A 25,670-nucleotide genomic window follows, 5' to 3' on the forward strand; every position below is an offset into this window, starting at 1 on the left:
ATTGTTAATTGTCTTTGGTTGATAAACTTTCGATTGTTTAACAGTTGATTTACTTTTCCGTCCTCGGTTCTGTCTTGGCGGAGGTTGAGGTGTTCCCATCGATGGATCAATGTCAACATTTAAGACTAAACTCAAATTCTCGCTACTCATGGTGATTCCCTTGATCAGAATCAACTAAAAAAAACAAAAAGTAAATTGCAAAGATTCAAATGGATTGCAAATGAAAATTTGACGACAAAATCAGCTGATGAAAAAATTATAATCCAAAGGGAACAGTAATTGAATCCATGGTAATAAACAATCAAAACAGACACAAAGATTAATCAACAATCAATGGAGTTAAAATAATCTTACAAAACATTGAGATGGATGTTGAAAAAGTTGAATAACAATTAAATTGGTTACTAAGTCGATTGGATGGAAACAATTTAGTTAATGGTGAAAAAATGTCAATATCATGAAACAACAGCAATAAGAACTTACTAAATCCGTTAACTGTGATTAGTGTTGATTGTTACAATAATAGCAAACTCGCAATGATTGTTACTGTTGTTGGATGATGATGATGATAATGATGAACAACGGAAGAAAAAAGAGAGTGAGAACAGTGAGCAGAAACTTGGTGAGTAAAGTGAGATCTCGATACAACGAAGATACAACATGAACACCGTCAGATTAACGCATTCAACGCATCGGACTGTAAGGTCACAATGAGTAAACTTTTTTCACCAAATGAGGTCGATACACACACAAAAAAAGGAGAAGATTTAATGAAAAAAAAGAAGATATATTCAGAAAAGGGGAGAGAAAATGATGATGATGATGATGATGATAATGGCGTTGATGACGAGTGAGAAAAGGAGAGAAAAAGAAAAGGAGGGATTTTAAGAGAAAATAGACTGTGACCCCCGATCTTTCTAACGGAGCATTAACGAGCCACGAGTTTTACCCGCTTCGAACCTTCAAGTTACCACCCAATATGGTTTATCTTTGGAAAATAAATTGATGCAGAAAAAAAAGAATGGAGGACATTCAGCTCACTCTCATCTTCATCCTCCCTCGGCGTAAATCACTCTCTCTATGGTTACATCGTCATCTTCAAGCCCATCAAAAAGACGCTAACCTTTAACATCTCTTTCTCTCTCGCTCTTCATAGATATTGCTCATCATCCTCATCCTCCTTCTCTTCCTCCTCTCACTCTCTTCCAGCCGTTATGTTTACCCACTTTATCGCCCTTTGCCCCCCGTTATCCTCGAAGACTTTATTGTAATTCGGACTTGGATTGGCCAATGGATCTTTTGTTCACCCAAGATTAAAAATCTCCAACGGTATTTACATTTATCCAATTTTATCCATTCGATATCATCTCTCAATTATAAATGATCATTTACTCCCTCTCTCTTCCTCCTTCTCTTCCCTTTCATCCATTTTTCTATCAAAAACTTATCTTCTCACTCATCTCTCTCTCTCTCTCTCTCTCTCTCTCTTTCGCTTCAATATTCTTTGTCTAATAACATAAAACTTTCCCTTCATTTGACCTCGACCTTTTTTACATCCTCATCTTTTCCTCCTCATCCTCTGTGTAATTTTAATATTAAGCCTTAAGCTTTTTCTCTCTAGTATCCGAACATATGAGTTTCATTTTCTTCTTCTCCTTAATTCTCATGGAAATACAACAAACATGGCCACTCAACGTGTCCCTACAATCAAATTGCAGCTTAATTAAAATCAATATGGAATTAATTCACTTAATGATCTTCATTAGCAATCGAGAATCATCTTAATTTCCTTGGATTTTGAAGAAAACTTTTTTTCGCTCCAAACTTATGGTCAACATACAGAAAACAAAATCTTTTAACCAGATTTGCAATTTTCTGCGAAATTTACACCAAAATATTATCTCTCTCTTCTCACTAATCATCCAAATTTTAAGCCTCATCTTCATCTTTCATCCTTCATCTCCATCTCTCTCTCTCTCTCTACTTTATTACCAAAATTTACTGATGACGATGATGCTACAAAGATGATGATTAAGATGAAGATACACCGAAGATGATGATGATAATGACATGACTTGGTTCCACTTCACACTCACTTCCTCTTATAAAGTTACATCCACAAATCATTGATTCTAAATACGTTTACCATGTTATCTTATTCATTATTACCATTAATCATTATTCATGTTCAATCCGTGACCAATTTACTGATTATCATTGATTGCGAGCAAAACAATAACAATTAATTCACGGTTAACATTTCCTATTATCGCAACAATTAACGCAAATAACTCGAAATATAAATTCATGTCTCTGTTTACTTTTATTTGTATTTAATTTGGGAAACCAGAAAGTTATCAAAAATCAAAAGAATCATCAATTTTATTAACAATTTGTATCAACAACAATTAACTCTCATCTCAACCTTATAGCCCTTTTCTTTTAATTGTTACAATTGTTAATTGTTCACCAATTACAAAAGATACAATTTACTACGGTGATGGTGCTGTTTAATTGTCTCATCTTGATCAATTGTTGTTAAATCATTCAAATTGTCACAATGGAAAAGTTTTCACTCCAAGATAATCAAATTTAATCTTAATCAAAGCTCAACAATTTGCAAACTTTTTCGTTAATTGCTGATAATCAGTTTTCACAAAAAAAGGTTCAATAGTTCAATTTAAAGAGTAACAATTTACATATTCAATTAATTGATTCTAATGATTAGGTTTACGATCACTAATCAATATAATTTAAATCATGATTTAGTAAATTTACTTTAAATCACGATATTTTTCATATTTTTACTCTTTAAGAACAATTAACAATTAATTTACATTTTTAATTCTGTTGGAAATGATTTAATTTGTTAAATTGTTCAATTTAACTTTTGACAAAATTGATTGTTAATCAATGATTGACATTGGTTTGAATTGGTGCTAATTTTTAATCAACTAACTTATTTCAACCAATCCTTTTTTAATTTGATTAATTTGCTTAATTGTTGTTTACAAGTTTTCTTGTTTAACTAACAATTAGATTGGTAGTGATTAATAATTTAGGTTAATTCCTCACGGCAAAGATTAATACAACAATTAACAGTTACAATGTATTTGATTATCATCACGATTAACTAGTTGATTAACTTTGATATTGTTTCTTGTTCTTGATTGAAATGATTGCCCTGAAATTTAGTTCCATTATTTAATTATTCATCCCAATTGAAAATTCACTTCTAATGATTAACCCAAAATATACAACAATCAGTTGATTTTTAGTAGAAAAGTAAATAAATGTAACTTTTTTTTTTCTTAAAACTTGATCATTGATTTTTCTGATTGACAATTAATTGATTCTAACAGATTACTTTCTGGTTGGTTTTTGATTATTTCAAATGAAATTGTTTCAATCACCAATGTAAGGAGAATGGAAAATGTAATTAAGAAAATCTAATTGATTTAGAACAATTAATTGGACATCATTTCGGTTTTTGTGATTCTTTTAGAAAAGTTTGAGATGTTTTCCCCACATAGAATAGCCAAAGTTGGGACAAAAACTGTTGCTTTTTGAAGGAAGCGGAAGTTTCGGTGTTGAAATCAACGCTCGAGACCCTGGATCTAAATTTTGAGAGTCTAATTTAAGGTAATGTCCATCAAGAGTTCCTGAAGTTATATCGATAATTGGACCAGTTCGATATGATGACCGTCCAGTAGCTTTTTCCCATTCGGTATCGGCTTCAATCTGCGTCCAACCACAAAGTCCAGTTGATCACCTGTGATTATCGCCATGATTTCAATTCTTTGGTTTACCTATTTGTGGATTAAAAGTATTAAATATTTCCAATAGCTTTGAGATCTACTCTTGATCTCGACAAAAACTGATCTTTAATTCACTTCGAGTTTGGACCAAAATGTTCATTAGTGATGTCGACCAGATGATTATAAATGATCTTAAATTTACCTGAAGTAGAACATCAATTGTAAACAATTAAAAGACTTACTTTCTCTTAATTGTCCTATCAAAGGATAATAAAGGATAATTATGTATTGGTTTTAATTGTAACTAACTTTTTGGTTTAATCAAAATTATTGATTATCCATAACCATAGTAACCCTTATGTATTGGTTACCTTTTTGCGATTGAGATGTTTTCGAATCGTTATCCTAGTAACTTGTCATTTCCACAGGATTTAATTCTAATTCTTGGTAACTATCATCTTCTACTTATATTCAATCAATTCAGAGAGAAAAAAAATTTAAATTGTCGTTAATTGTGTTTCAATTACCAATTGAATTTAATAAAAGCTTCTTATCACAAGTGCTTCCATCTACTGAATTGAAAAGGAAAAAATTTGGAAAACATAAGTAACTCCATCTATCGATGAGTTAAATAGATGAAATGACGAATTTTTTATTTCCAATTATTGAATATTTTAGTTGATTTCCAATTAATCAATAATTGGAAATTGTCACTGAGTTTTAATTGTAACTTAGAATTTCAGTTCATTTCCTCCGACAATTTATTTCCGCTGAAAATTAATTTCCATGTACAGTGGAAATTAGATTTTTTCTTTCCTCGCTAGATGTCACTAGTTACGATTTTCTTTTGGAAAGTAAATTTTGTTTGTTAATCGTTTTTTCATCTTGATTGTTACTTTTCAATTTCCAAATTAGTTTCGTTTTTTTTTGGTTAATTAATTTGAGATTTAATTGATTTTCTCTGAATTTCAGAATATTTTTGTCCCAGTTAACTGTTTTATTTAATTTACATTCTAATTGTTGCTGTTCGTCTTCATTTGATTACTTTTTTTTCAATTGTCGGAAAGAATGAGAATCGTTGGTTTAATTTTTCTAATTGTTAATTTATTTCTTTTACAATTAGCAAATTGTCTAGTGGTTAAGAGACAAAGTAAGTTTAGTAATTGAGAACTGGAGAGTTTTTTGTTCTATTGTCTTCGGTTAATTTATTTCTGTCATTTGGAAGAAAAAAGAAAAATTAACCCATTGGTCATCTTTTTTTATTTGTTCTCTTCTTAATTTTTGGCTTTTTCTTTTTCTTTTCTCTTGTTTTTTGTTCTTTTTTCAATTTGTTTATTTGTTCTTCTGATTATTTGTTCTTTTTTTCCTAGTTGTTTTCCCATCTGATGAAGAAGATAGTAAACCAGAAGATAATTTGGATGGTCAATTGTGTAAAACATTTCAAGGTGGCCGAGGAACTTGTTTACCAATTACTTCGTGTTCCATCTTGAAACATGAGCGTAATTTAAATATTTTAAGAGGTTCAATTTGTGGTTTTGATGGTGTTACACCTAAATTGTGTTGCCCTTCCTCAAATGGTTTTGATAACAATGGAAATGTAAATGGTGGTGATCCATTGGTACCTTTACCTTCCAATAAACCATCAAAAGAATCATCAAGTATCAATCCCCATGGTGTAGTCCCCGAATCTCAGGTTAATGGTAATGGTGAAGGTGAGAATGGAAGTGAAGAGGGAAATGGTTCCTCTTCCCATGTAATTGTTACACCAAGACCACAACCAACTAAATCCACTTTTGAAACTTTCAATAAACCAAATGGAAATTTGAAAAAGGAAGACATTAAACTCAGAATCCCGGATAAATTACCTTCTAGTGAGTATTATGTACATTGTTTCATTTTTTCCTCTAAATTATTACATTTGTCTATTGAAATTTTATTTCTATTCCTTTTTATCCATTTAGCCGAATGTGGTGTCAATAAACAAGCAGAGACGCGAATCGTTGGTGGAGTTCCCGCTAAACCTGGAACTTGGCCATGGATGGTTAGATAATCTTCTATTTTTACCTACGTTCTTGCTTACTTGCGATGTAATTTAATTGTTTACTTGTTTATTTCCTTGTCTTTCGTTAGGCTGCTCTCATGTTTGATGAAAACGGCGCTAAAACCTCCCAATGTGGGGCAACTTTGGTCTCCGATAATGTTATTTTAACTGCTGCTCATTGTGTCTACGAATCTTCGGCTATCGGTTCTGTTCGTGATCCATCAAAAGTAATTGTAAGATTAGGTGAACATGATATTGAAAACGATTCTGAAGATGATGCAGTTAAAGATTTTTCAGTTCAAACAATCAAAATTCATGACGCATTTGATCCCAAGACTTATAGAAATGATATCGCTCTAATTGTATTAAGCGAAAAGGTAATTAATCAATCTAAGATTTTATTTACTTTTCCATATAAAAAAACTAATAGATTAATTCTTTTGGAACTTATTTTAGGTCACTTTTAATGAAAGAATGGCACCAATATGTTTACCTTATGATTCTCAACTTTTTCGATTTGGAAATATAACCGGACGAAGTGCTACAATTACAGGGTGGGGTCGAACCTCGTTCAACGGTCCATCAAGTCAAGTATTACTTCAAGCGAGTTTTGAAATTGTCCCCCAAGAATATTGTAAAGATGCTTTCAAAAAATGGGTTCCAATTAGTAATGTTTACCTTTGTGCAAGTAATGTTGGTGCTACACGAGATTCGTGCCAGGTAAGAAATTAAATTCTATCATGGTAATTAATCAAATGATCCATCTATAATTATGATATTAATATTTTCAGGGTGATTCTGGAGGTCCACTGGTTATGTTTGATAATTCAATGAGAAAATGGTATTTGATGGGAATAGTTTCATTTGGACGGAGATGTGCAACTCCTGGTTTTCCCGGTGTTTATACTCGGGTTCCTGAATTTCTCGATTGGATTGAGAAGAACCTTGAATAGTGAAGAGGAAATCGATCCTTATTTCATGATTAAATTTAAATGGAACAAGTAAATTAATTACCAATCCAAAACAACTTTCATCCAAAAAAAATCAAAGTCTAATTTCACTAATGGTTTAGTGTTTAATTTGTTTTCTCCTCTCGGCAAAGACTCATCTTAATTATTTTAAATCTTCATAATTTTTGTTTATTAATCATCATTATTGATGAATCTACTTCTTCCAGGTCAAATACTCACTCGGAACTTTTATAATTTAGATTACAATTAAATTGATTGTACTCTCAAAAGGGATAAAACTTTAAAAATTACAAAATTGTAAATATCAAAGTTTTTTCAACTCAATGACAAATTGATTTCAATTGTTTACAATTAAAGATAACCATTAAACTAAACTTTTTACTCGATTAGTGTTAAGTTTAATCAAATTTTAACAATTAAAATTGATTGTCGGCAGCTACCGCCATCTATTGGCAAAAGGAGTAAAAAGTTGACAAATTTATTTCTCAATAGTTGATTAATTCAATTGTTTATTATTTTAATGTTTCAATTAACAATTATACTCTGATTAAGATTAATTAAATCACTCAGAAAACTAATTAAGTTAAATTATCTGAATTTGTCTTTGTTTTCGTTCCTGATTCCAACTCATCTCTTTTTCCTTTGATAATGAAGGTTGAATAAAGTTGATCATCGATTAATTAACTGACATTATCAGTATTAAATTGATGATTATTCAATTTTATTGTTATGATTACGTAGATTTAGTTGACTTGATTTAATCATAATGACAATCAACTTAATAGATAATGTCATTTGAATGAAAGTAAACTGATAATAACCAAGTTAAGACTTTGGGTAACCAAGAGCAATTTGATTGTATATCAATTAATTGTCACGTTAATTAATGTAAGAGAAATATTTTCTTTCTCTGATCAAGAAATTTAATCATAAATTGTCATCAAATCGTAATTACAATTAAAGGTATTTTCTAGTAATAATCTTTGAATAATAACAATCACTGATAAACAATAATAATCAAACTAATTTTATCTTAACCATTATGATTTAATTGTCGATAGATTGACTCAGTGAATCAAATTAACCTTTCGATTGTTTTATTTGCTCAGACTTTTCTAATTTAAATATTAGTTAACTAAATTGTCTCCTTGTTAATTGAGATCATTGATTGAATATCATAAGATTTGATGTAGAACAAAAAAGTTAATCAATCAGATCGATTCATGAATCAAATTGATTGATGTAATTGTCAATTGATTAGATTTACTCGCCAATAAGATGACAACAATCAAATGATTACTTCCAGTTAATTGATTAACATTTCCCCGGACGGGATGTCACATAAATCTGACCTTTCTACCGCTCGAATGGTCAAATTATTGCGACGAAATATCAATCAACTTGACAATTATCTAATTCTAATCACATTAAGATTAAATTGTCATCACTTTATAATCCAATTGGCTTAATTAATCAACTAATCTTCAGTTAAATCTCTTAATCAGTTGATTAACTTTCTGACAACAAACAGAATCTGATTGATCATCATTGTCAACAATCAACCAACAATGAAAAATAACAAAAGCAACAATTTACTTTGATCAACTAAACATTAGATATTTTTTTCATTCAATTAAACTTGAAGGACACACAATCAAGGACAATTAAAGTAATTACTATCAATTTAATAATTTCTACAAGCTTCTTCCGATATGGATAAATTATCAGTAACAATTAACGAAAAATCATCAATAATTAGAGGATAATTTAATCCACTAAGATGAAAACTATCAACAATTAGAGATTAATTTGATTAGGTTAACCAGTACACTCGATGGTTAAACAATCATCAACTTTTAATTAGAATTGTTTAGTTAAACTATTGATTATGTTAATTTTACAATCAGCAAATGAAACAATCAACCATGAATTTTAATCATTAGACTTAAATTAACACTTATTAGTTTTTTTATCAAGTTTATCCTTTTGTCGTGATATTTGATCAATTGATTGTGATTAAACTTCAATCACATGTTTAGTGAGTGTTGATTAGATTGATGATTAAAAATGTCTCTTCAATTTTAGACAATTTATATTCACAATCAAGGACAGTAGAGACCCAATTAACGTTGGCAATTTACAATCTAATTTAATTGTTAGCGAAACAAAATAAAGTTACAATTAAAAACGAGAAGGTTGAAAAATCAGGAAGTCATTGCAATTAAAAAATAATGTAAGCAATTAAGTCAATATCATTATTATTGATTGAATTTCATTATGACTCATTCATGAAAATTAACTGATTGTTTGATATTTGTTTGGTATTTTAAAATAAATCATCTGCAAAAAAAAATAATTAATTGTTGACTGAATTCAGAGGGAATTAATCAATCTGTAAATAACAATTGAAACTTAAATTGTCACAGAGTGTTAATAGCTTAATCCACAATTAATACCTTAATCAAACCTTTAGAAATTAAGAAACAATTAAATGCAAATCATTTCTGAGCTCGATGATGTTTAATTGTCATTGAATTGTTGACAACAATTAACTTTCCATGTATCTAACTGTCTTTCTTGTTTGATTTTCCAATGAGAAATAAAAATATTTAATTGTTGAAACAAATCAATTTATTTTTAATTTGTTTCATTACTTTTCAATTAATTGGTGTTGTTTTTTTTTCACAACAATTAGAAAAACAATCAATGCGAATTGCTAATTAGATGAACACATGATTGACTATCTGATTGAAAAATAATTATTAATTTACTTCCAATTGATATTCATCAAATTTAATGAATTCACAGTTGATTGATTAACGAATCAAACTACGAATCTATGATTGTGATTAAGTGATACACTTAATCAAATTCAATGAGAATTTGAATAACCATGAAATTTTCTATTCGAATTTGAAACAATACAATTTTTAATCGAAAAAAAGAACGAAAAAAGAGAAAGAAAACCAACTATCATTTCAAGGGTTCGAATATCTAGTTAATTAATCAACGACAATTAAGAGAAAATAGAACGAGAACAATTTGATTGTTGAGAGAACAAAACAAAAAATAATAGAAAAAAGCATAATAATAACAAGGAAATTATTTGTTATTTTCTCATGTTAATTAACCTTTAACATTAATTACAAAGTGAAGGACATTTAAATTCCTTCCAATGGAAGATTAATTAATCACAATTAAAAAGAAAACTCGAAAAACCGATTCTTCAAGTTCGAAGGCGAAATGACATCAATTGAGAAGAGTCGTTCTCTAATTAGATGTTGATTCTGTTATGATTTTGATCGTAATTAAATTGATTCAATTAACAGATTTTGATTCTCAATGAAAAAAAAACCGATGGATCATCTGATTTTGAAGAAAACAATTAACAAAATGATCACAATTTGTTCATGATTTACTTAATGTAAGTAATTATATTTGAACTTACATGTTCATTTAATTGTTTTCTACTTTCAATTGATTGTTTGTATAACTATTTATAAATTTTAATTGTTTAAAAAGGGTAATCTTGATTGTCTAAATTAGAGTGTATTAATTATCATGCAAGAAAAGCAAATTTCAATTAATTAACTTTTTCTTTTGCCAAATTAATACACACACATAGAATTTTAAATTGTTGATCATTTCAAATGATCGACTAATTTTTTTCTTCTTTAATCACCAACCATTACTTTTTCTTGTTGGAACTTATTAAATATAAAAAATTCTTTTTTTCATTTTCCGGTCGAAAATTTCGCTTTTTAGTCCAAAAATGTTCGAAAAAGTTTTCTCGCAATTTGATTACTGGCGATGACGATGATTAGTAATTAGATCACTTTAGTTTCTTCTCATCTTCTATCATATGTATTCATCTGTGTTGTGGTTAATGGTTGAATCCCTCGTGTGCGTGTGTGTTTGTTTATATGTGGATGTGTATGTGTGTGTGTGTGGGTGTGTGGGTGTTGTTGTTGTTGATGTTGTTGATGTGGTTGTTGTGGTTGTTGACAGAAAAAAGAAACAGCATCACTTTAAAAAGCATCCTCATCATTTACCAGCATCTCCCATGATCACAACTGGATTGGTATTTACACCAACATCGGTTGATAATTTAGATTCAGTTTGAGTTTCTGCGTCTTTTAATTTACTATTAACTAATAAGGTTGTTAATTTATGTAACTCTTGTTTTAAATTTTCTATATGCTGTTGTTGGTGTTGCATTTGTTGCTGTTGTTGAGCTAATTGTTGAAAACAAACTTGAGTATCCTGAGCATTCTGAGCATTCTGAGTTTCTTGAGCTTCTTTGGCTGCTTCTTGCATGGCTTTATTTAATTTCTGCTGTCGATTACGAAGTAAAGTGCTCAACTGATTACGAATCAATAAAGCGACCGTACGAACATCTTCCTCCATCAGGAAACCCGTTGCCACAAGGGCCAATGCGACCTCATCCGCGTTATCCTTATCGATTTCAAAGTAAAACTGTATTGCTTCATTTTCCTTGTATTTATCTGATCTCTTTTTGGGATCGGTAACAATTAACCGGAATTCAATCTTATTACTCGAACTGTTAATACTTTCCTCTTCGTTAACAAATTCAACCTTAAATCCAGTATTCTCTTGGAAAAAGTCCATTTGAAGAAGCTCTTTAACCGTTGGTCTTTCCATTTTATCCAATCTAATGCACATTCCAATTATATCACGAATTTCTTGATTCTCTACCTTATCAAAACTTGCCGGTGGTACACCTGAGGTCACCTTCTTATATATTTGCGCTGGACCGGAACACTCTGAATATGGATATTCTCCTGTGGCCATTTCCAGCATACACATTCCAAAAGCATAAACATCAACCGATTCATCATAATGCTCTTCATACATTTCGGGTGCCATAAATTCTGGTGTACCGATAACACTTTTGGCAAATGAACGATTTTTTAATGTTGCAAGTCCAAGATCACCAATTTTAACTGAACCATTAGTACCGGTAATAAATATATTGTCACATTTAAGATCTCTATGAATGATTGGTGGTGTTCGTGAATGTAAAAAGTTTAATCCTTTTAAAATTTGACGGCACCAAGATTTTAACACTTTAATGTTTATCTTTTTAAAACGTTTTAAGTATGTTTTAAGGGTACCAGAGGTCATCAGTTCCGTTATTAAGACTAGACACTTTCGGTTTGGCGTATTAACCTCTATATAATCATAAAATCTCACTATATTGAAATGTTGTAAACCTTTAAGCATTTCAACTTCCTCACGGAATCGTTGTCTCTCACATTTAGATAGACTTTCTTGAAGCTCACACCAGGCCACAGCGGCTCCAGTTTGGGTATCCAAACCCTTATAGACTGTTTTAAATGATCCACGGCCAATTTGTTCAAATTTAAGAAATCGCCCATCGGGAGATGATTCGGCTGCATTTATTTGATCTTCTCCATCATCACTATCTTCCACATGATTATTGTTACCATTTTTCACTGGTTTCTCTGTTTCAGTTTTCTCCATGACTGTTGGTTGTTGTTGTTGTTGTTGTTGATCAACAACAACCTTTTCATCAGACTGTTCTGCTACCTTTACATTTGGCTGTTCTGTTACATTCTCGTTGGACTGTTCTGTTATTTTTTCCTCGGTTGGTTCACTGGACTTTTCATCGGGCTGTTTCTTACATCCGTCATTGACAAATGGATTGTCAGGATACATTGCCATTTGCAGTAAAATAGAATTTTTTTTAAAAAAAAGGGATGAAAGAGAAGAGGATAACTGGTAAACTGGAACCTGTTACAACACCAACCAAATAAAAGTCCAAGAATATAAGAATAATAATAAGAGATGGGAAGAGAAAGAGAGAGAGGATGCAAAGTTGAGAAGAAGAAAAAGAGAATTAAAGAGAAGAGAAAAGAAGAAGAGGAAGAGAGAAAAAAGAGAAAGAGAAAAATGAAGACATAAAACGAAAAAAAGAAGAAGAGGAAAATAGATAGAAGATGTGAAGAGAGATGTGTGTATGTAGACTGATTGACTCAACTGATTCAACTGGTCCAATTAATGAGCATCATCATCAACATCATCACGATGATGAATAATGATGATGATGATGATGAGATTAGTAAAACACAATATTAAACAACTTGAGATAAAATTAGTGTGAATTAAAAAGAGTCAATATCATACCCCAAGTAAAGAGAGAAAATTTTTAGAACAGACAATTAGTTAATTTGAAGCACAGTAATTACGACACAATTAATCAAAATAAAAACAGAAATGAGATGAAAATAAAAAAATTGATGTAACATGAAAATTGTTCAATTCTGAGTGAACCAAAATTGAGAGTAATCGGTAAAGTGTCGCCCCTTACGTGCGATTACAGAAGTTTTACTCGAGCGCAATTTCAGGCGAATTTGAAAAAACTCAAGTTTCTAAAAATAATTTTTCTCTTATTAAATTGTTCAAGATTCTTTATATTAACTAAAAGATGTAATGAAAATTCTAATTAACTAATGTAAGTTAATGATAACATGTGATGATAAAACTGTTATTTAGAAGCAACAAAGCAGAACATTAATAAAATGGAAAAAAAGAGAAAAAGAGAAAAAGAAAAACAATCAAAATGATAAACGAACAAAGAAATCGGCGAAAGAGAAGCTGAGAAAATAGAATAGAACAAAAAAATGATTATTCTTTTGTAGAAACGAGTTAGAAGAAGAAACTCCAAATAGAATAAGCGATAAGTTGCTATTAATTAGTCACAATTAGAAATTGTAGAAACTAATGAAGAGAAAAATTAATCACTGGTTAAGATAATTAAACAGCAATCAGAGGAAGAGAGAGAAATAGAAACTGTGTAACTAATCAAATTTATGTGTTTCGATCTTCTCGAACTCGATCGAGTTCGGTGCAGCTTATAAAGTGCCGCTTACAATTTCTTGTGTATTATTGATAATGATTGGGAATGTTTCGTATTCGAAGTACAAAGTTGGGTTGTTAAAAGGATAATAAAATAACTTATGAAGTTGAAATCAGGTAATTTCAGGTATAAAAGTTTTTAAAAACAAAGTGTTTCGATATTTTGTCCAACCATTTTCTCGTTTGTTCACTTCTATCTATCTTTATGAATTGGGGTATTGTTAGAGTTACTGTAATCTCAATCTGTTTGCCGTCGGGTCAATCGAGTGCTTTCCTCCAGAGGCATCAATGTGTGTGTAGTTTGCTTCGGTTGGCGGGTAAGGTGAGAGGTCGTTGATGTTCAGCATATTCACAACTGCAATTCATTTATTACGATGTCTCTTGTTGATATTGGTTGACACTTTCTCAATGTACTCATGAAGCGTTGACACGCATGGTGCATAAGTCCCCACGATTTAAGTCCCAATTTGTACAATTATTGACGATAAACCGATTTTGTGGTATTTAATCAGCTGATTCCTCTTGACTATTACGGAGATGTTCTCATCGTTGATAATACATGTAGTATAATTACTAAATTCCAGGCTATTAATATATTAATAGTTTCAATTTGGTTCTTGTAACTGGTTAGTATTACTAAATTAAAAAATTAACGTAATTAAAAATTACGAAATTAATTTTTGAACAATTAGCAATCATCTTAATTTCCTTAGATTTCGAAGGAAGCTTCTCTTCGCGATTTATGGTCAACAAACAGAAACAAAATCTTTCAAGACTTGGAATTTTCTGCAAAATTTACACCAAAATATTATCTCTCTCTCTCTTCTCACTAATTATTGAGTAGTGTCAGGAAAATGGCAAATGTAATTAAGAAAATTTAATTGATTTAGAACAATTAATTGGACATCATTTCGGTTTTTGTGATTCTTTTAGAAAAGATTGAGATGTTTTCGGATCGTTATCCTAGTAACTTGTCATTTCTATGATATCATTTTGATAAAAAATCAGCTTAGTTAAGAATCGTTCATGAATTTGGTGAACTTTGACCACTGGATGAAACAATGGACGATGGACCGGAGAATCCAAAGGAACTAGTTGGCGACAGAATCGGAAGGCTATTGGCTGAGAACGATGTTGACGACGACCCATTTCCGGACATTTGAGCCAAGAACGAAGGTGAAGTGTTGGCTGATCGACTTCCAGTAGCGGTCATTCTTTCAAGAAATACGACTAATTGTTTCAAAGACAAAGCATTATGAAGAGTCTCTAAAGGCCGAATCGATGGTATATTAGGAATTCCATCTGTAAATATAGCAACAACAATCAAGAAAAAACAAAATCGTAATAATTAGTGAAATTGGCGAATCAAAACTCAGACAATTAACAACAAAGCAAATGTTTTACCTGAAGGCGGGTGAAGAACATCTTTCAACTCTGGAGCACTAGATGACCCACTGATGACCGCAGTGCTAAACAATAGACTACTAGTTGAACCTGCAAGAATATTGATAGAAAAATAATCATAGATGAATAATCACAATTAACCACAATCGAAATGAACTCACCATAATGAGGTAAATCAGCGACACTACAAAGACGTAGATATGAACTTGATTGTCCATGGATTGAATGTCGATGAGGTTTGTTACGACCTGCGTTTGGAAAAGTTGAGAAACTGATTAATAGTCGAAAGAAACGAGAAAACTTGACAAGACAATTGACAATTTCTTCGGGTTAATTAAAGAGTTAATGGTTAATTAAAGGATTACCTAAAGTTTTACTAAATTTGCAAACATTGTCCAAACTTTTGGCATGAGAATTCATTCTCTCTTGTCTTAGACTATCTATCGGTTTGTGTCGCATTGACGTTGATTGATTGGGACAAGAAAAAGAGACGGACATTGAGTTACTTCGTAATAAGACTTTAGATGTTGATTCGGCTTTAATTTCCGAGGCTATTTGAGTTCCATCATCTGAGATAGTATTAGTATTATCAATGGTATTAGTGCAAGATGAACAACAAGATGATAAAATATCAGTTGAGGTTGAAGTTGAGGTTGTGGTGGTGGTGAGAGATGTTGAGGTGATGATTGAAATTGGAGCGGTAATTGTTATTGTGGTTGGAGTGATATTATCGGTTGTAGGTAAATTAGGTGTTATATTAACATCATTGACTGAAATTGATTGACTAATCTTAGTACAATTAACTGGTAATTGTTCACAAGACTCACTCTTTAATTTTGCTTCAGGTAAAAGTAGATTGGAATCATCATTAGATGAACCTGATTGCGGGACAGATAATGGAGGAGATGATAATTTTTCCTTCTCTTTTTCCAATCTTTCATCTTCTTCTAAAAGTTCAGTGAATTTAAAATCGTGATGTAATGAATGTGGTTTACCCTCTTCCAGAATTGTCGGTGATTCCTGAACAGAGAAAAAAAAAACGATATCGAAATGAAAATAACACAAAAATTATTTTATCGACTGAAACGTCCAATCAGTTGGATGAATAGTCGTTCGTGGAAATGTGAATACAATCAAATGAATCAACTCACGGGCGTACTACAGGCATTGGTACTACTTATTGGACTTTCATAAGAATCCAGATCATCATCGACGGTTAGTTCGTCAGAATCTTCTTCTTTAATTGGCATGTTAGAGGAATGCGTATTATGTTCAGAAAATTTCTGCAGGCAAAGAGAGAGAGAGAAAGAGAGAAATTAACACCATCAACTAATCGGAATAGAATCAGTATCGAGGAGGATATGTGATGAAGGAAAATATCTGATTAGTTTGTTAATCGACGTTGATTGGTTGTGAGGGTGGTTAGGGTTATATTCGGTTGGTTTTTCTCCGCCGTTGGCAGGGTCGGTATTAGTAAAATTTAGAGCGAAAGCCGAATCGTCACTGGCAGGGAAACGTTCACCTACCTTGGAAAGTGCATTACGGGAGTGTGGACGAAATCCTGGCCCTTTGGGAATGTTTTTCTGGACACAACAAACGACACCCGGACTGAAATGTAATTCAACATGGAATCTGTCATCTGATGAGGGATCTTTCGTTGGATCTTCATATAACATGATAACAATTTGCGTCATGTAATTTAGTTCTGAAACCGTTGAAACATATTCCATTGCTCGTCTCCATTGTTCATCTTTATCGTCAATAAGGCCACCATAATGTAATACGGAAAGTAATGAATGGATATGACTTTCACTTGTAAAGTAAAGACGAGTTCGTACATGTCGACCTGGACTGGAAACTCCATGGGAATAATGAGGATTGAGACGATTAACAGTTTCACTTTCCTCTGATAAGTAATCCCTCAATAGATCACTACGAATCTTTTTCAATAAGGGTGAACAAATACCCAGACCAATGGTCAATTTTTCGGGTTTAGTTATTCCATATTCTTGAGGGATAACAATATCAGCTAAAGCTTTTGAATAAGTATACAATTCTTCAGCATTTGAGAATTGTAAAATATGCTGATTGTGCTGTAAATCGTATTTGATACAATCATAAATATCTGGAACTTTGCTAATGTCAAATGTACCGATTTTCAGTTTAAAATCTTTCTCCAGCTTAGCCCAACGTCTTTGCATCAAATCCCAAGTTTCGCCATGATATAAATTGCACTCTTGAGATTGGAATGATTCCCGTCGTTGTTTTATCAGACTATTCAATTCTTGAACCAGTTCGTAAACATGTTCACAGGCTCGAAAAGGATTTTTAATGAAATTGAGAGCGTTTTGAATTGACCTGGACCAGGTTGGGTTGAGAACGGCTAAATCTTCCTCCGTGAAATCGGAATCACATTGAAGGCACTCATGAAGTCGCTGTTTAACAATATTCTTGAATTTACTCGAATCTGAATCGTTATCAAGTAGACCATTGGTATTGGCACTTTTCACCATTTGAACCAAGATTGGAGCAAGTTCGCCTTCCAATGCAAGTAAACCCTGTCAAAAGAAAACATGAAATCTAATATTAATGAGATTCTTTCATAGATCTAAATCTTATAACAATCTAACCTTTGCAAATGCGGCAGCGGTCATTTGAACACGACCTTCGTCCGAAGCATAGATTTTAAGATCATGTCGAAAAGTACTATGTAATCGTAACAGTCCAAGACCTTGAGTTCCAGCGTATTCACCTGTAAAAACGTAAAATTCAAGTTAATTTCTGATTAATCATTGGATGATAAATAGGAATAGGAAACGGAAATCAAGGTAAGATCGGAATAAAATCATAAGTGTAATAAAAATAATAATAGAAATGCTTGAAGAGATGATTGAAAGAGATCAACTAAATAAGGGAAACAAATATCAACAATTAATTACTGAGACTAAAAAAAGTCCAATTAATTATCAAAACAAATAATAATGAAGGCAAAATATAAACAACAAAAAACCAAAATTAAACATAAATCACAATGAACATGAAAAAACAAGTAAATTAATCAAACGTAACAATTAACAGTAACATGCTAATTAAAATAAAAACCTCAATTTCATGATAGAAAATGATTAACATTAATGATTGGTTTTGTATTAATAATGAAATAAGGACAGTAACATATTCAGAACACAATTGGTCAGTTGGCATTGGTCACTAATTAAAAGACAGTTAGAAAGACAAGACAGAAAGACAAAGGTTAATCGGGATTAGGGATCAGGGATTAACTTAGTTAATATCTTTCAAGCACACCTTGGCCCCCGGGGTACATACACCTAAAAACACGTCCGAGCTCTTCAGCTTGGACTCTTCCGGCTGGGGTCAGTTCGCCGCCCCATTTGAGTATCAGTACCAATGATGGATCTCGAGGTAAATCTTGAAAAAAGAAAGGAAAACAAATGATTAGTTTTTGCGAAAATAATTCATTCTAATTGTGATGATTGGTGCTGAATAATCATATCAAGGTTACATGATGAAAATGATTACAATTAATATGAATGACCTTGGATAATGAGAAACCTTAAATTATATTTACTACGAAATAAACTTTTGATATTTTATGAATGAACTCATAACATTAAACAATTACATCGTCACGATCAAAATTTTTGGCAAACGACAAAAGTTTGAATGAAGAACAACAATTAAGTGACAGTCTGATCACAATTAACTAATAAGGTATAATTTTCCATCAACGATAAGAGATAAATTTAGTAAATTTTCAAGACAATTTGTGACTTTTGATTGTTATTGTTGAACAATTTAAATCAAATTGTCAATCAAAGTAAAAAGCACAATTTTGTTTGGATGGTTTTATTTTCATAACTCAATGGATTCAACGATAACTTCAGTTTCCTAAAAATAGATTGAAAATTTTGATCATGTTGATATTTAACTTGAAACTATTTCCGAGTGAAAAGTAAAACAATCAACAAATTAGTCTATAAATATATGTAATAATTAACCATGGGAATTAACACAAGGGAAAACGACTAATTATCGAGGGAGCAATCGAAAAGGTAATTCAACAAGAAGTGATAAAAATAGATAGTAAAAAACGATCAACTGATTGTTTATGATCGGGTGATGAATGATGATGATTATGGCGATGGAATTACAATCAATTTAATTGTGATAAAATACCTTCTTCACTTGATGATCTTCGGGGTCTTCCTTTGGGTTGATATTTGAGTTCGACCTTACGATTGATACCAGAGAAGTGACCATACATTTCGAGGACTTGTTTTAATTGTTCGATTTTCGATTTATCTTCTTCTATGTCAAAATCGGGATTCTTTTCGAGTTCACTCAACAGGTATCTTGAAATGTCCAAAATCTCCTGTAACTGATTAGGTTTTTTCAGCTTAATGTGACCCAATTTGTAGCCATCATACTTTTCAAATATTTCGAAAAACTTTCGATTTTTAACCTCCATTTTCATCTTCTGTTTGGGTGTTCGATCTCCGTGCCGAATCACGGCTATGACACATCGAAGTTCCATCATTTTGCCGAAGGTTGTTGGTACTATTGGTGGATCATCCAATTGGAACGGAATTGACCAGGGAATATGTAATTGTGGAGCTAAATTGCGAAGTATCATGTTACCCAGTATTTTGGCACAATCGTCGTAGTATTTGATTGAACTTTTAACGAAATTGAAACCGTTTACATCACAAACATAAGATTTTCCGTTTGCTCGAAGTAGATCAAAGCCACAAACTGTTTGCTCGAAGGCAAGACAAACTTTACGAGCGATCAGTTTTTCGGCGTTACTTAAGATTATCGGGTAGCGAATTTCTTTACCATCTTTGTCCCTTTCGACTTTACCGTCTAAAGCAGGCGATTTACGAGCCTCAGCGTGAGCGTAATCGGGACCAACGGTGTAAACCTTAATATCGGTACCATCGGTCGGCATGAATTCCTCGTAAATGTAAGAACCAGTTTTTCGAATTGATGTTTCCGGTGAATAAACTGAACTTCGATTACCAATTTTACGGAATAACCTTTGAGATCCTCCGCCGGCTGAGGTTGGATAATAAATGTAGATATTGTGATCTTCAGCGGATATCGGCTTCTCCACGAATGGCTTATTAAATACTTCTCCTTTTATCTCAATGTGATCTTCTTGTTCAATGATTTCTCTTTCATCGGGATTAAGTGAATCTCGATCCAAGACCGCGTATCTTGGTAAGGCTATTCCAGCTTCTTCGAGTCTACGATAAACCTTACGACGATCTTGCATATCGTATTGCATGTGAAGCTCGTTAATTAAAAACGGTTTACGTAGTTTGGCATATTCGGTGGCTTTGGCAAGTGGAAAATCTTTAGAGAAAAATGAAATTAAACAATCACATTCAGGCCACTTTTCGACGGGCTCTTTTAGGATTGTCTCTTCGGGGAAGATGATTGTTTGAATATATTCAAATTCCTCGAGGCGACTTAATATCTCTCTCATTGGTTTACAACCAGATTTCTTGGACATGGCACAAACACCGACTTTGACCTTATTGGCCGTGATTGGTGGGTCATCCTTTTCGATACTTGTATTATCCATTTCAATTGAGGAACAGCAACTTCGGGTATCGTAACAACAGTCGTCCTCCTCTTCGGGTTCCTGTGGATCCATCATGAAGATACCGGAAGTGTTCACGTTCATTGGAGATCGAAAAGACAAGACAAGGTCAATAATAGAATAAAAAAAGACAAAAAGAGAGAATAGAAAACAAATAGAAATTAGAAAAACAGAAAAACAGAAAACAAATTCAAGAAAATTATTGTAAATGAATATCAATGTTTCCAATCAATATCACAATTGAATTGAGGTTCTCTCATTATTGATCATTCTGAATCATTTTCACGGTTAATTGTTATAACTAAAACACCTCGTGACACCAGCGAGTAGTTTTTACTATCGTAACTCTAATCTGATGATGAGACTAAATTGTCTGCAATTAAAATTATTAAACCATCAATACTCTGGTTCACTTTTGATTCTGTTCGTGATGCAACACGTTATCTTCACCTTTCTCTTTCTTTTCTTTCTTTCTTTTTCTTCCATGTTATTTTTTTTTCTTCTTCAATTACATACACGTTGAGAGAGAAACGATTGACAGTAAAGGTGAACTACAAGCTCAATGGAAACACCAAGATGATGATATAAAAACAAAAGGAAAAGATCAGAAATGGATTAACAGATCAACTTCAATTTAGATCAATTCAATTGTTTCTATGTATTTGAGAAAACTTAATCAACTAAACACAAGATATAAGAGTAATTAAAGTAATTAGAGATGAAATTCAATGGTGAAACTGAATTAATAATAATTGTCAATGAGTTTAAGAAATGAATTAAAAAAAAGTAAACATGAAAAGGACTTTAAATGAAATGAAATGGATTAACATTTGAGATTTAAACAACCAAAAAGGTTAATCAGTTTGGTTGTTTAAATTGTGTTGATTTGAGTTGATTGGTTGCTAATGAAATGGTAACGAGATTACATAAGCCAATAAAGTAAAGGTTGAACGTAATTTAAAGTGTAAAATTAACAATATTTTGATTGAACAATTAGTTGGATAACAACTTGTAATAATTATTATTCTGCATGGTGAATGTGTCGCTTTTCATGGTAATTAAATTGGTTCAAGGGTAAGAGTTAATTATAATAATAATTTTATGCTTTAAGACCTTGAAAGATGATCAATCTAAGATAATTAGGTTAATCATGGTGAATCTTTTGCTTTCATATTATCATATTCTCAGTCCAATCAACACTTAATAACAAGATGAATTGATATAAATTCTGGTGTCTCAAGAATCAGGTTGAAATGCCGGTAAATCGTTATGAATATTGTGATAGCCTTTCGTGTTAATTGTTGTTAATTTGATTTGATTATGATAAGATGAGTAATCATATCAATATCAATTGTGAGATTAGAGGAAGACAAAAAAGCCAAATGATTAAATGGGTGCAATTGGTTAATTGCTGGTTAGTGATGATGATTTGTTGTTGAGCGCTTGAGTTAACCAACCGATTGGAAAGGTTAACAGTTTCATCTTGAATATATTTCAGTTAAATTGTCAACAATTTAATCACTAATTACCTTGGATGATAATCGCTGTTGTCTATACATATCATCTCCTATGTAAAATTTGGGTCTTGAATCTGAATTGTTTTCAACTGGCGATGAACGGGAATCCTTTATATCTGTTTGGATTCCATGGGTGGACATTATTTAGTTAATTCGGTGAAAAAGATGCGGATAAAAATATAAATAAGAGCACAATTAGTTGATGAAAGACAAATATGATGATGATGAAGAAAAAAAAACAAATGATAATCAAATCAACAGGGAGAAAACAATAACAATAATAAGACAAGAAACAGAATAAAAGGAAAATAAAGATTCGCAGATATGATGATGGAAATGATGATTATTCAACTGTGATAATCATGTTTGGAATTAGATTAGAAGAATAATTAACGAAAATATCTAACAAGATTTTCTAATAACAATAAAGAGATGGAAAATTGCGAAAAAAGAGAAAACCTAAAAAAAAAGAAAAGAACAAAAGAAAAACAATAACATAGAACAGTAGATGAAGAAAAAGAAGATGATAGATCCAAATAGAATAGAATAGAATAAAAAAGGAGAAAGAGAAAAGTGAAAGTAGAATAGAATATGTAAGTTCTCTTTAGAATAGAAAGAAAGTGAGAGAGAGAGAGAGAGAGAGAGAGAGAGAGAATGACAGTTATGTTTCCATGTCTTTGGTTATTTCAATCATTCTCTTGGTGATACAATTCATTTCCATGGATATAAACACTGAGATAAACAAATGGACATGAATAAGAGTCGACAAGGTGAACGACAATCAAGTGAAACAATGGTGATGATTAACTGATTAGAAAATTTTTCTATCAAAGTGAATGAAATATTATCGAATCTACAGAAAATGAATGATAACAAATGAAGGCGAAAAGAGGTTACCTCGAATTCAATCAATTGATCATGTTGATGGAGACTTTGAGATACGAGACACAATTAACTGGGAGAATTGGGTTGATTAAAGTGAACAATTAGATTGGATGATTTTGTTGATGGAGAAAATGAGAAAGAGACAAATCGAAATGTAGAAAGTCAGAGAGAAAAATAAGAAATTAGAATCACTGATAACCAATTGACCTAAACACTCAATGGGAACAATTTAGAATCACAAGAATAATTTGATTAGGATGATATCGAATTAGATTAACATAGAAAATGATATTTATATCTTTCGCTATGATTGTAAAGAAAGAGATGAAAAAAAGGTAAACAACAGATTGATGACCTGCGAACCCTTGATGATGAAGTAAAATTTTGATTCTGCTTGTTTCATGTCGACATTGTCAAGGTTATGTGATGATAATACAACATGAGATGAGAGAGAGATAACCAAAAGGGTTATCCCAGTAAATCACCATGGGGTCAGTTGGATTATCTCAATGATGATCAAGTCATTTTTACAATTGTCAATTTTTATATACTAACCAGATTGGATCACAATCCATTCATTGAATGAAAAATCAGCTGATAAGATTTTGAATAATCTTTAAGGTGTAAAGGGTCAGATAATTGTCGTTGTTGTTGTTGTTGTTGTTGTTGCTGTTGTTGTTGTCGAGGATTAAATGGATTCCAATTAGTTGATTATCATCCAATGTTTGAATCACAATTTGATCAGCCTGAGAATGTGAAAAGTTCAAGTTGATTTTACACATATGATTTGAAGATTAGAAATAAAATTGTTACAATTTTCTGAGATATTTGTGGTTTAGGATTTAAGATTAAGAGATTAAGATTTGGAGTCTACAAAATCGTAGATAAAAGTTCACTGATTACAGAAAATGTAGAAAAAAATAGTTAAGTGATTAAGGAAAATAGCAAGATTATTGTGGATGAGGATTCTGGTGATGATGAAAGATGAAGATGAAGATGAGGATGATCCTGGTAAATGAAACGTTGTGAGGGCGGTGTAAGAGTGAGTTTGGCTCATCTGTTACCTAAGAGAAGGAGAAACAAGCAAAAGAATTAATAATAATTAAAGTAAACAGAGAGAGAGGGAGAGAGAGATTTAATCAATAGAATCAATAGTATTTGATTGTTTTGATGGAAAACGATAGCAATCAAATTCGCTGGTTTATTATCCTGAAAGAGAAAAAGAGAAGATAATGTTCATTTATCCCGAAAGAAAGGTGAACATTTTAGATATTTGAGAAAAATATTCTTTCTTTTCTTTCTCGGCATCATCATCACATTTTCATCTTCTCTCTCATCTTTGCAATTGGATTGATTCCAAATCAAGAGAGAAACTTTTTCGCAAATTCGCCTCAATGTGAAGATCATGTTGTTCATCCAAAAAGGAAAACATTGCTAATCCAAATTAAGAAATTGAAACAAAAAAGAAAAGGTAATTTACTTCTTGTGTGGAAGAAAATTTAGTAATTTGATTGTTCACTAAATTGATTAGAAACAATCAATTACTAATGTTCACTATGGTTAATCAGTTTTCTGTCTGTCACTGTTTCTTCATGAGCTTCATGGTTCTTGTAACTCAGGAAACAATAAAAATTATTTTCGTCTAAACCAAAGGTAATTAGAGGATGATGATAGTGTAAACATGTGATGATGATGATGATGATTAAATTGATTTCATGATAAAGGAATCAAAGTGATGAGCATTCACAGTAATTCTGGTTAATTATAGACTTGGGGTCAATCTTAGGCCTAAGATTTTTCATTAGAATGTGACTCTTTTGATAAGCTCTCAAGATTGACATCCTAAGAGAATAATTAACAGTAATCAAGTTAATTTTGTCCACAACATGATCAACAATTTACTGAATTTCACTGGAATCTTAATCATCACAATTACCGGTTGATTTTCCCTTCTTTCTTTGGGTGTTGTCTATATGAAGATAGGAATAAGTTACATAGGAAAAAATTAGTAAATTGACTAATATGTTTACTTACCTTTGGTTAGATGATTAACCACCGAAAGACAATCAGCCTGTTCTTATGCGAAATACAATTAAATCTCAAGGACCATAATTAACACCAAATGATTGTGTTAATTGTGATTCCAAATTTTCCTTCCAATTGAACCTACATGAGAAAAAAGAGTGAAAAAGAAAAACGTAAATATGAATAATTATGAGAAGAGAATCACTTACCAATTAAATCAATTGACAACTAAAATTAACTCTACGAGCCAATTTAATAATCCTCGATTCAAGTCAAATCACGATTATTAATCAACAATCAATAAATTGAAATGAATCATTTGATTACAATTAGTTGTGGGTTAATAATTATGAAGACATCACCCAAATCTGTTGATGATGATGAGAAGGGAAAACAAAAAGAGTTACACTTTAACTTAATTTAGCAATTGTAATTAGCAGAATAGAACAAAGTAAAAGAGAAGAAAAATTAGAGATGATGATGATTAGCTAATTAATTAAAACAGTAATTAATTAATTAGTAAATCAAGTTACTTGGAAGCAA

At 31.6% G+C, this 25,670-nt stretch overlaps 3 protein-coding genes across 12 annotated transcripts; 1 reads left to right on the forward strand and 2 right to left on the reverse strand.

Moving 5' to 3' along the window:
- Positions 1-4,662: 4,662 nt before the first annotated feature.
- On the forward strand, positions 4,663-7,156 carry LOC128396167 (proclotting enzyme-like). The gene is made up of 6 exons (XM_053356704.1): positions 4,663-4,908; positions 5,129-5,629; positions 5,720-5,799; positions 5,889-6,176; positions 6,256-6,519; positions 6,591-7,156. Exons 1-6 carry the CDS (start codon positions 4,827-4,829, stop codon positions 6,750-6,752), a joined length of 1,377 nt encoding a protein of 458 aa, XP_053212679.1. The 5' UTR covers positions 4,663-4,826; the 3' UTR covers positions 6,753-7,156.
- Positions 7,157-10,247: 3,091 nt separating this feature from the next.
- LOC128396163 (serine/threonine-protein kinase WNK3-like) lies at positions 10,248-13,096 on the reverse strand. Of its 2 annotated transcripts, none has more exons than XM_053356702.1 (2): positions 12,939-13,096; positions 10,248-12,545 (listed from the first exon to the last, which is right to left on the reverse strand). In XM_053356702.1, exon 2 carries the CDS (start codon positions 12,474-12,476, stop codon positions 10,815-10,817), a length of 1,662 nt encoding a protein of 553 aa, XP_053212677.1. In that variant the 5' UTR covers positions 12,477-12,545; positions 12,939-13,096; the 3' UTR covers positions 10,248-10,814. The 2 variants fall into 2 exon arrangements, with proteins under 2 accessions (XP_053212677.1, XP_053212676.1); XM_053356701.1 differs by having other exon boundaries at positions 12,793-13,081.
- Positions 13,097-14,525: 1,429 nt separating this feature from the next.
- On the reverse strand, positions 14,526-25,578 carry LOC128396192 (inositol hexakisphosphate and diphosphoinositol-pentakisphosphate kinase-like). Of its 9 annotated transcripts, XM_053356735.1 has the most exons (14): positions 25,337-25,578; positions 25,137-25,268; positions 23,658-24,166; positions 22,230-22,333; positions 19,272-20,742; positions 18,381-18,503; positions 17,705-17,826; positions 16,601-17,632; positions 16,226-16,357; positions 15,902-16,094; positions 15,440-15,643; positions 15,236-15,322; positions 15,075-15,164; positions 14,526-14,972 (listed from the first exon to the last, which is right to left on the reverse strand). In XM_053356735.1, the coding sequence occupies exons 4-14, from the start codon at positions 22,257-22,259 to the stop codon at positions 14,695-14,697; spliced, it is 3,762 nt and encodes a 1,253-aa protein (XP_053212710.1). In that variant the 5' UTR covers positions 22,260-22,333; positions 23,658-24,166; positions 25,137-25,268; positions 25,337-25,578; the 3' UTR covers positions 14,526-14,694. The 9 variants fall into 9 exon arrangements, with proteins under 9 accessions (XP_053212710.1, XP_053212711.1, XP_053212708.1 ...); XM_053356736.1 differs by lacking the exons at positions 23,658-24,166; positions 25,137-25,268; positions 25,337-25,578 and adding an exon at positions 23,115-23,133; XM_053356733.1 differs by lacking the exons at positions 23,658-24,166; positions 25,137-25,268; positions 25,337-25,578 and having other exon boundaries at positions 18,402-18,503; positions 22,230-22,651.
- Positions 25,579-25,670: the final 92 nt, after the last annotated feature.

The sequence above is a fragment of the Panonychus citri genome, unplaced genomic scaffold (genome assembly GCF_014898815.1).
Source record: "Panonychus citri isolate SS breed McGregor unplaced genomic scaffold, ASM1489881v1 Contig00143, whole genome shotgun sequence".
Taxonomy (NCBI): Eukaryota; Metazoa; Arthropoda; class Arachnida; order Trombidiformes; family Tetranychidae; genus Panonychus; species Panonychus citri.

Excerpts from the sequence above, each read along its gene's own strand:
- LOC128396163 (XM_053356702.1), bottom strand. The coding sequence starts at position 12,476 with ATGGCAATGTATCCTGACAATCCATTTGTCAATGACGGATGTAAGAAA.
- LOC128396192 (XM_053356731.1), bottom strand. The coding sequence starts at position 22,358 with ATGTCCACCCATGGAATCCAAACAGATATAAAGGATTCCCGTTCATCG. Across the intron at positions 20,743-22,229 it reads AACAGCGATTATCATCCAAG|GAACCCGAAGAGGAGGACGA; the intron begins GTAATTAGTGAT and ends ATGGATCCACAG. Across the intron at positions 17,633-17,704 it reads CCGCTGCCGCATTTGCAAAG|GGTTTACTTGCATTGGAAGG; the intron begins GTTAGATTGTTA and ends TTCTTTTGACAG.
- LOC128396167 (XM_053356704.1), top strand. The coding sequence starts at position 4,827 with ATGAGAATCGTTGGTTTAATTTTTCTAATTGTTAATTTATTTCTTTTA. Across the intron at positions 6,177-6,255 it reads TAATTGTATTAAGCGAAAAG|GTCACTTTTAATGAAAGAAT; the intron begins GTAATTAATCAA and ends AACTTATTTTAG. Across the intron at positions 6,520-6,590 it reads CTACACGAGATTCGTGCCAG|GGTGATTCTGGAGGTCCACT; the intron begins GTAAGAAATTAA and ends TAATATTTTCAG.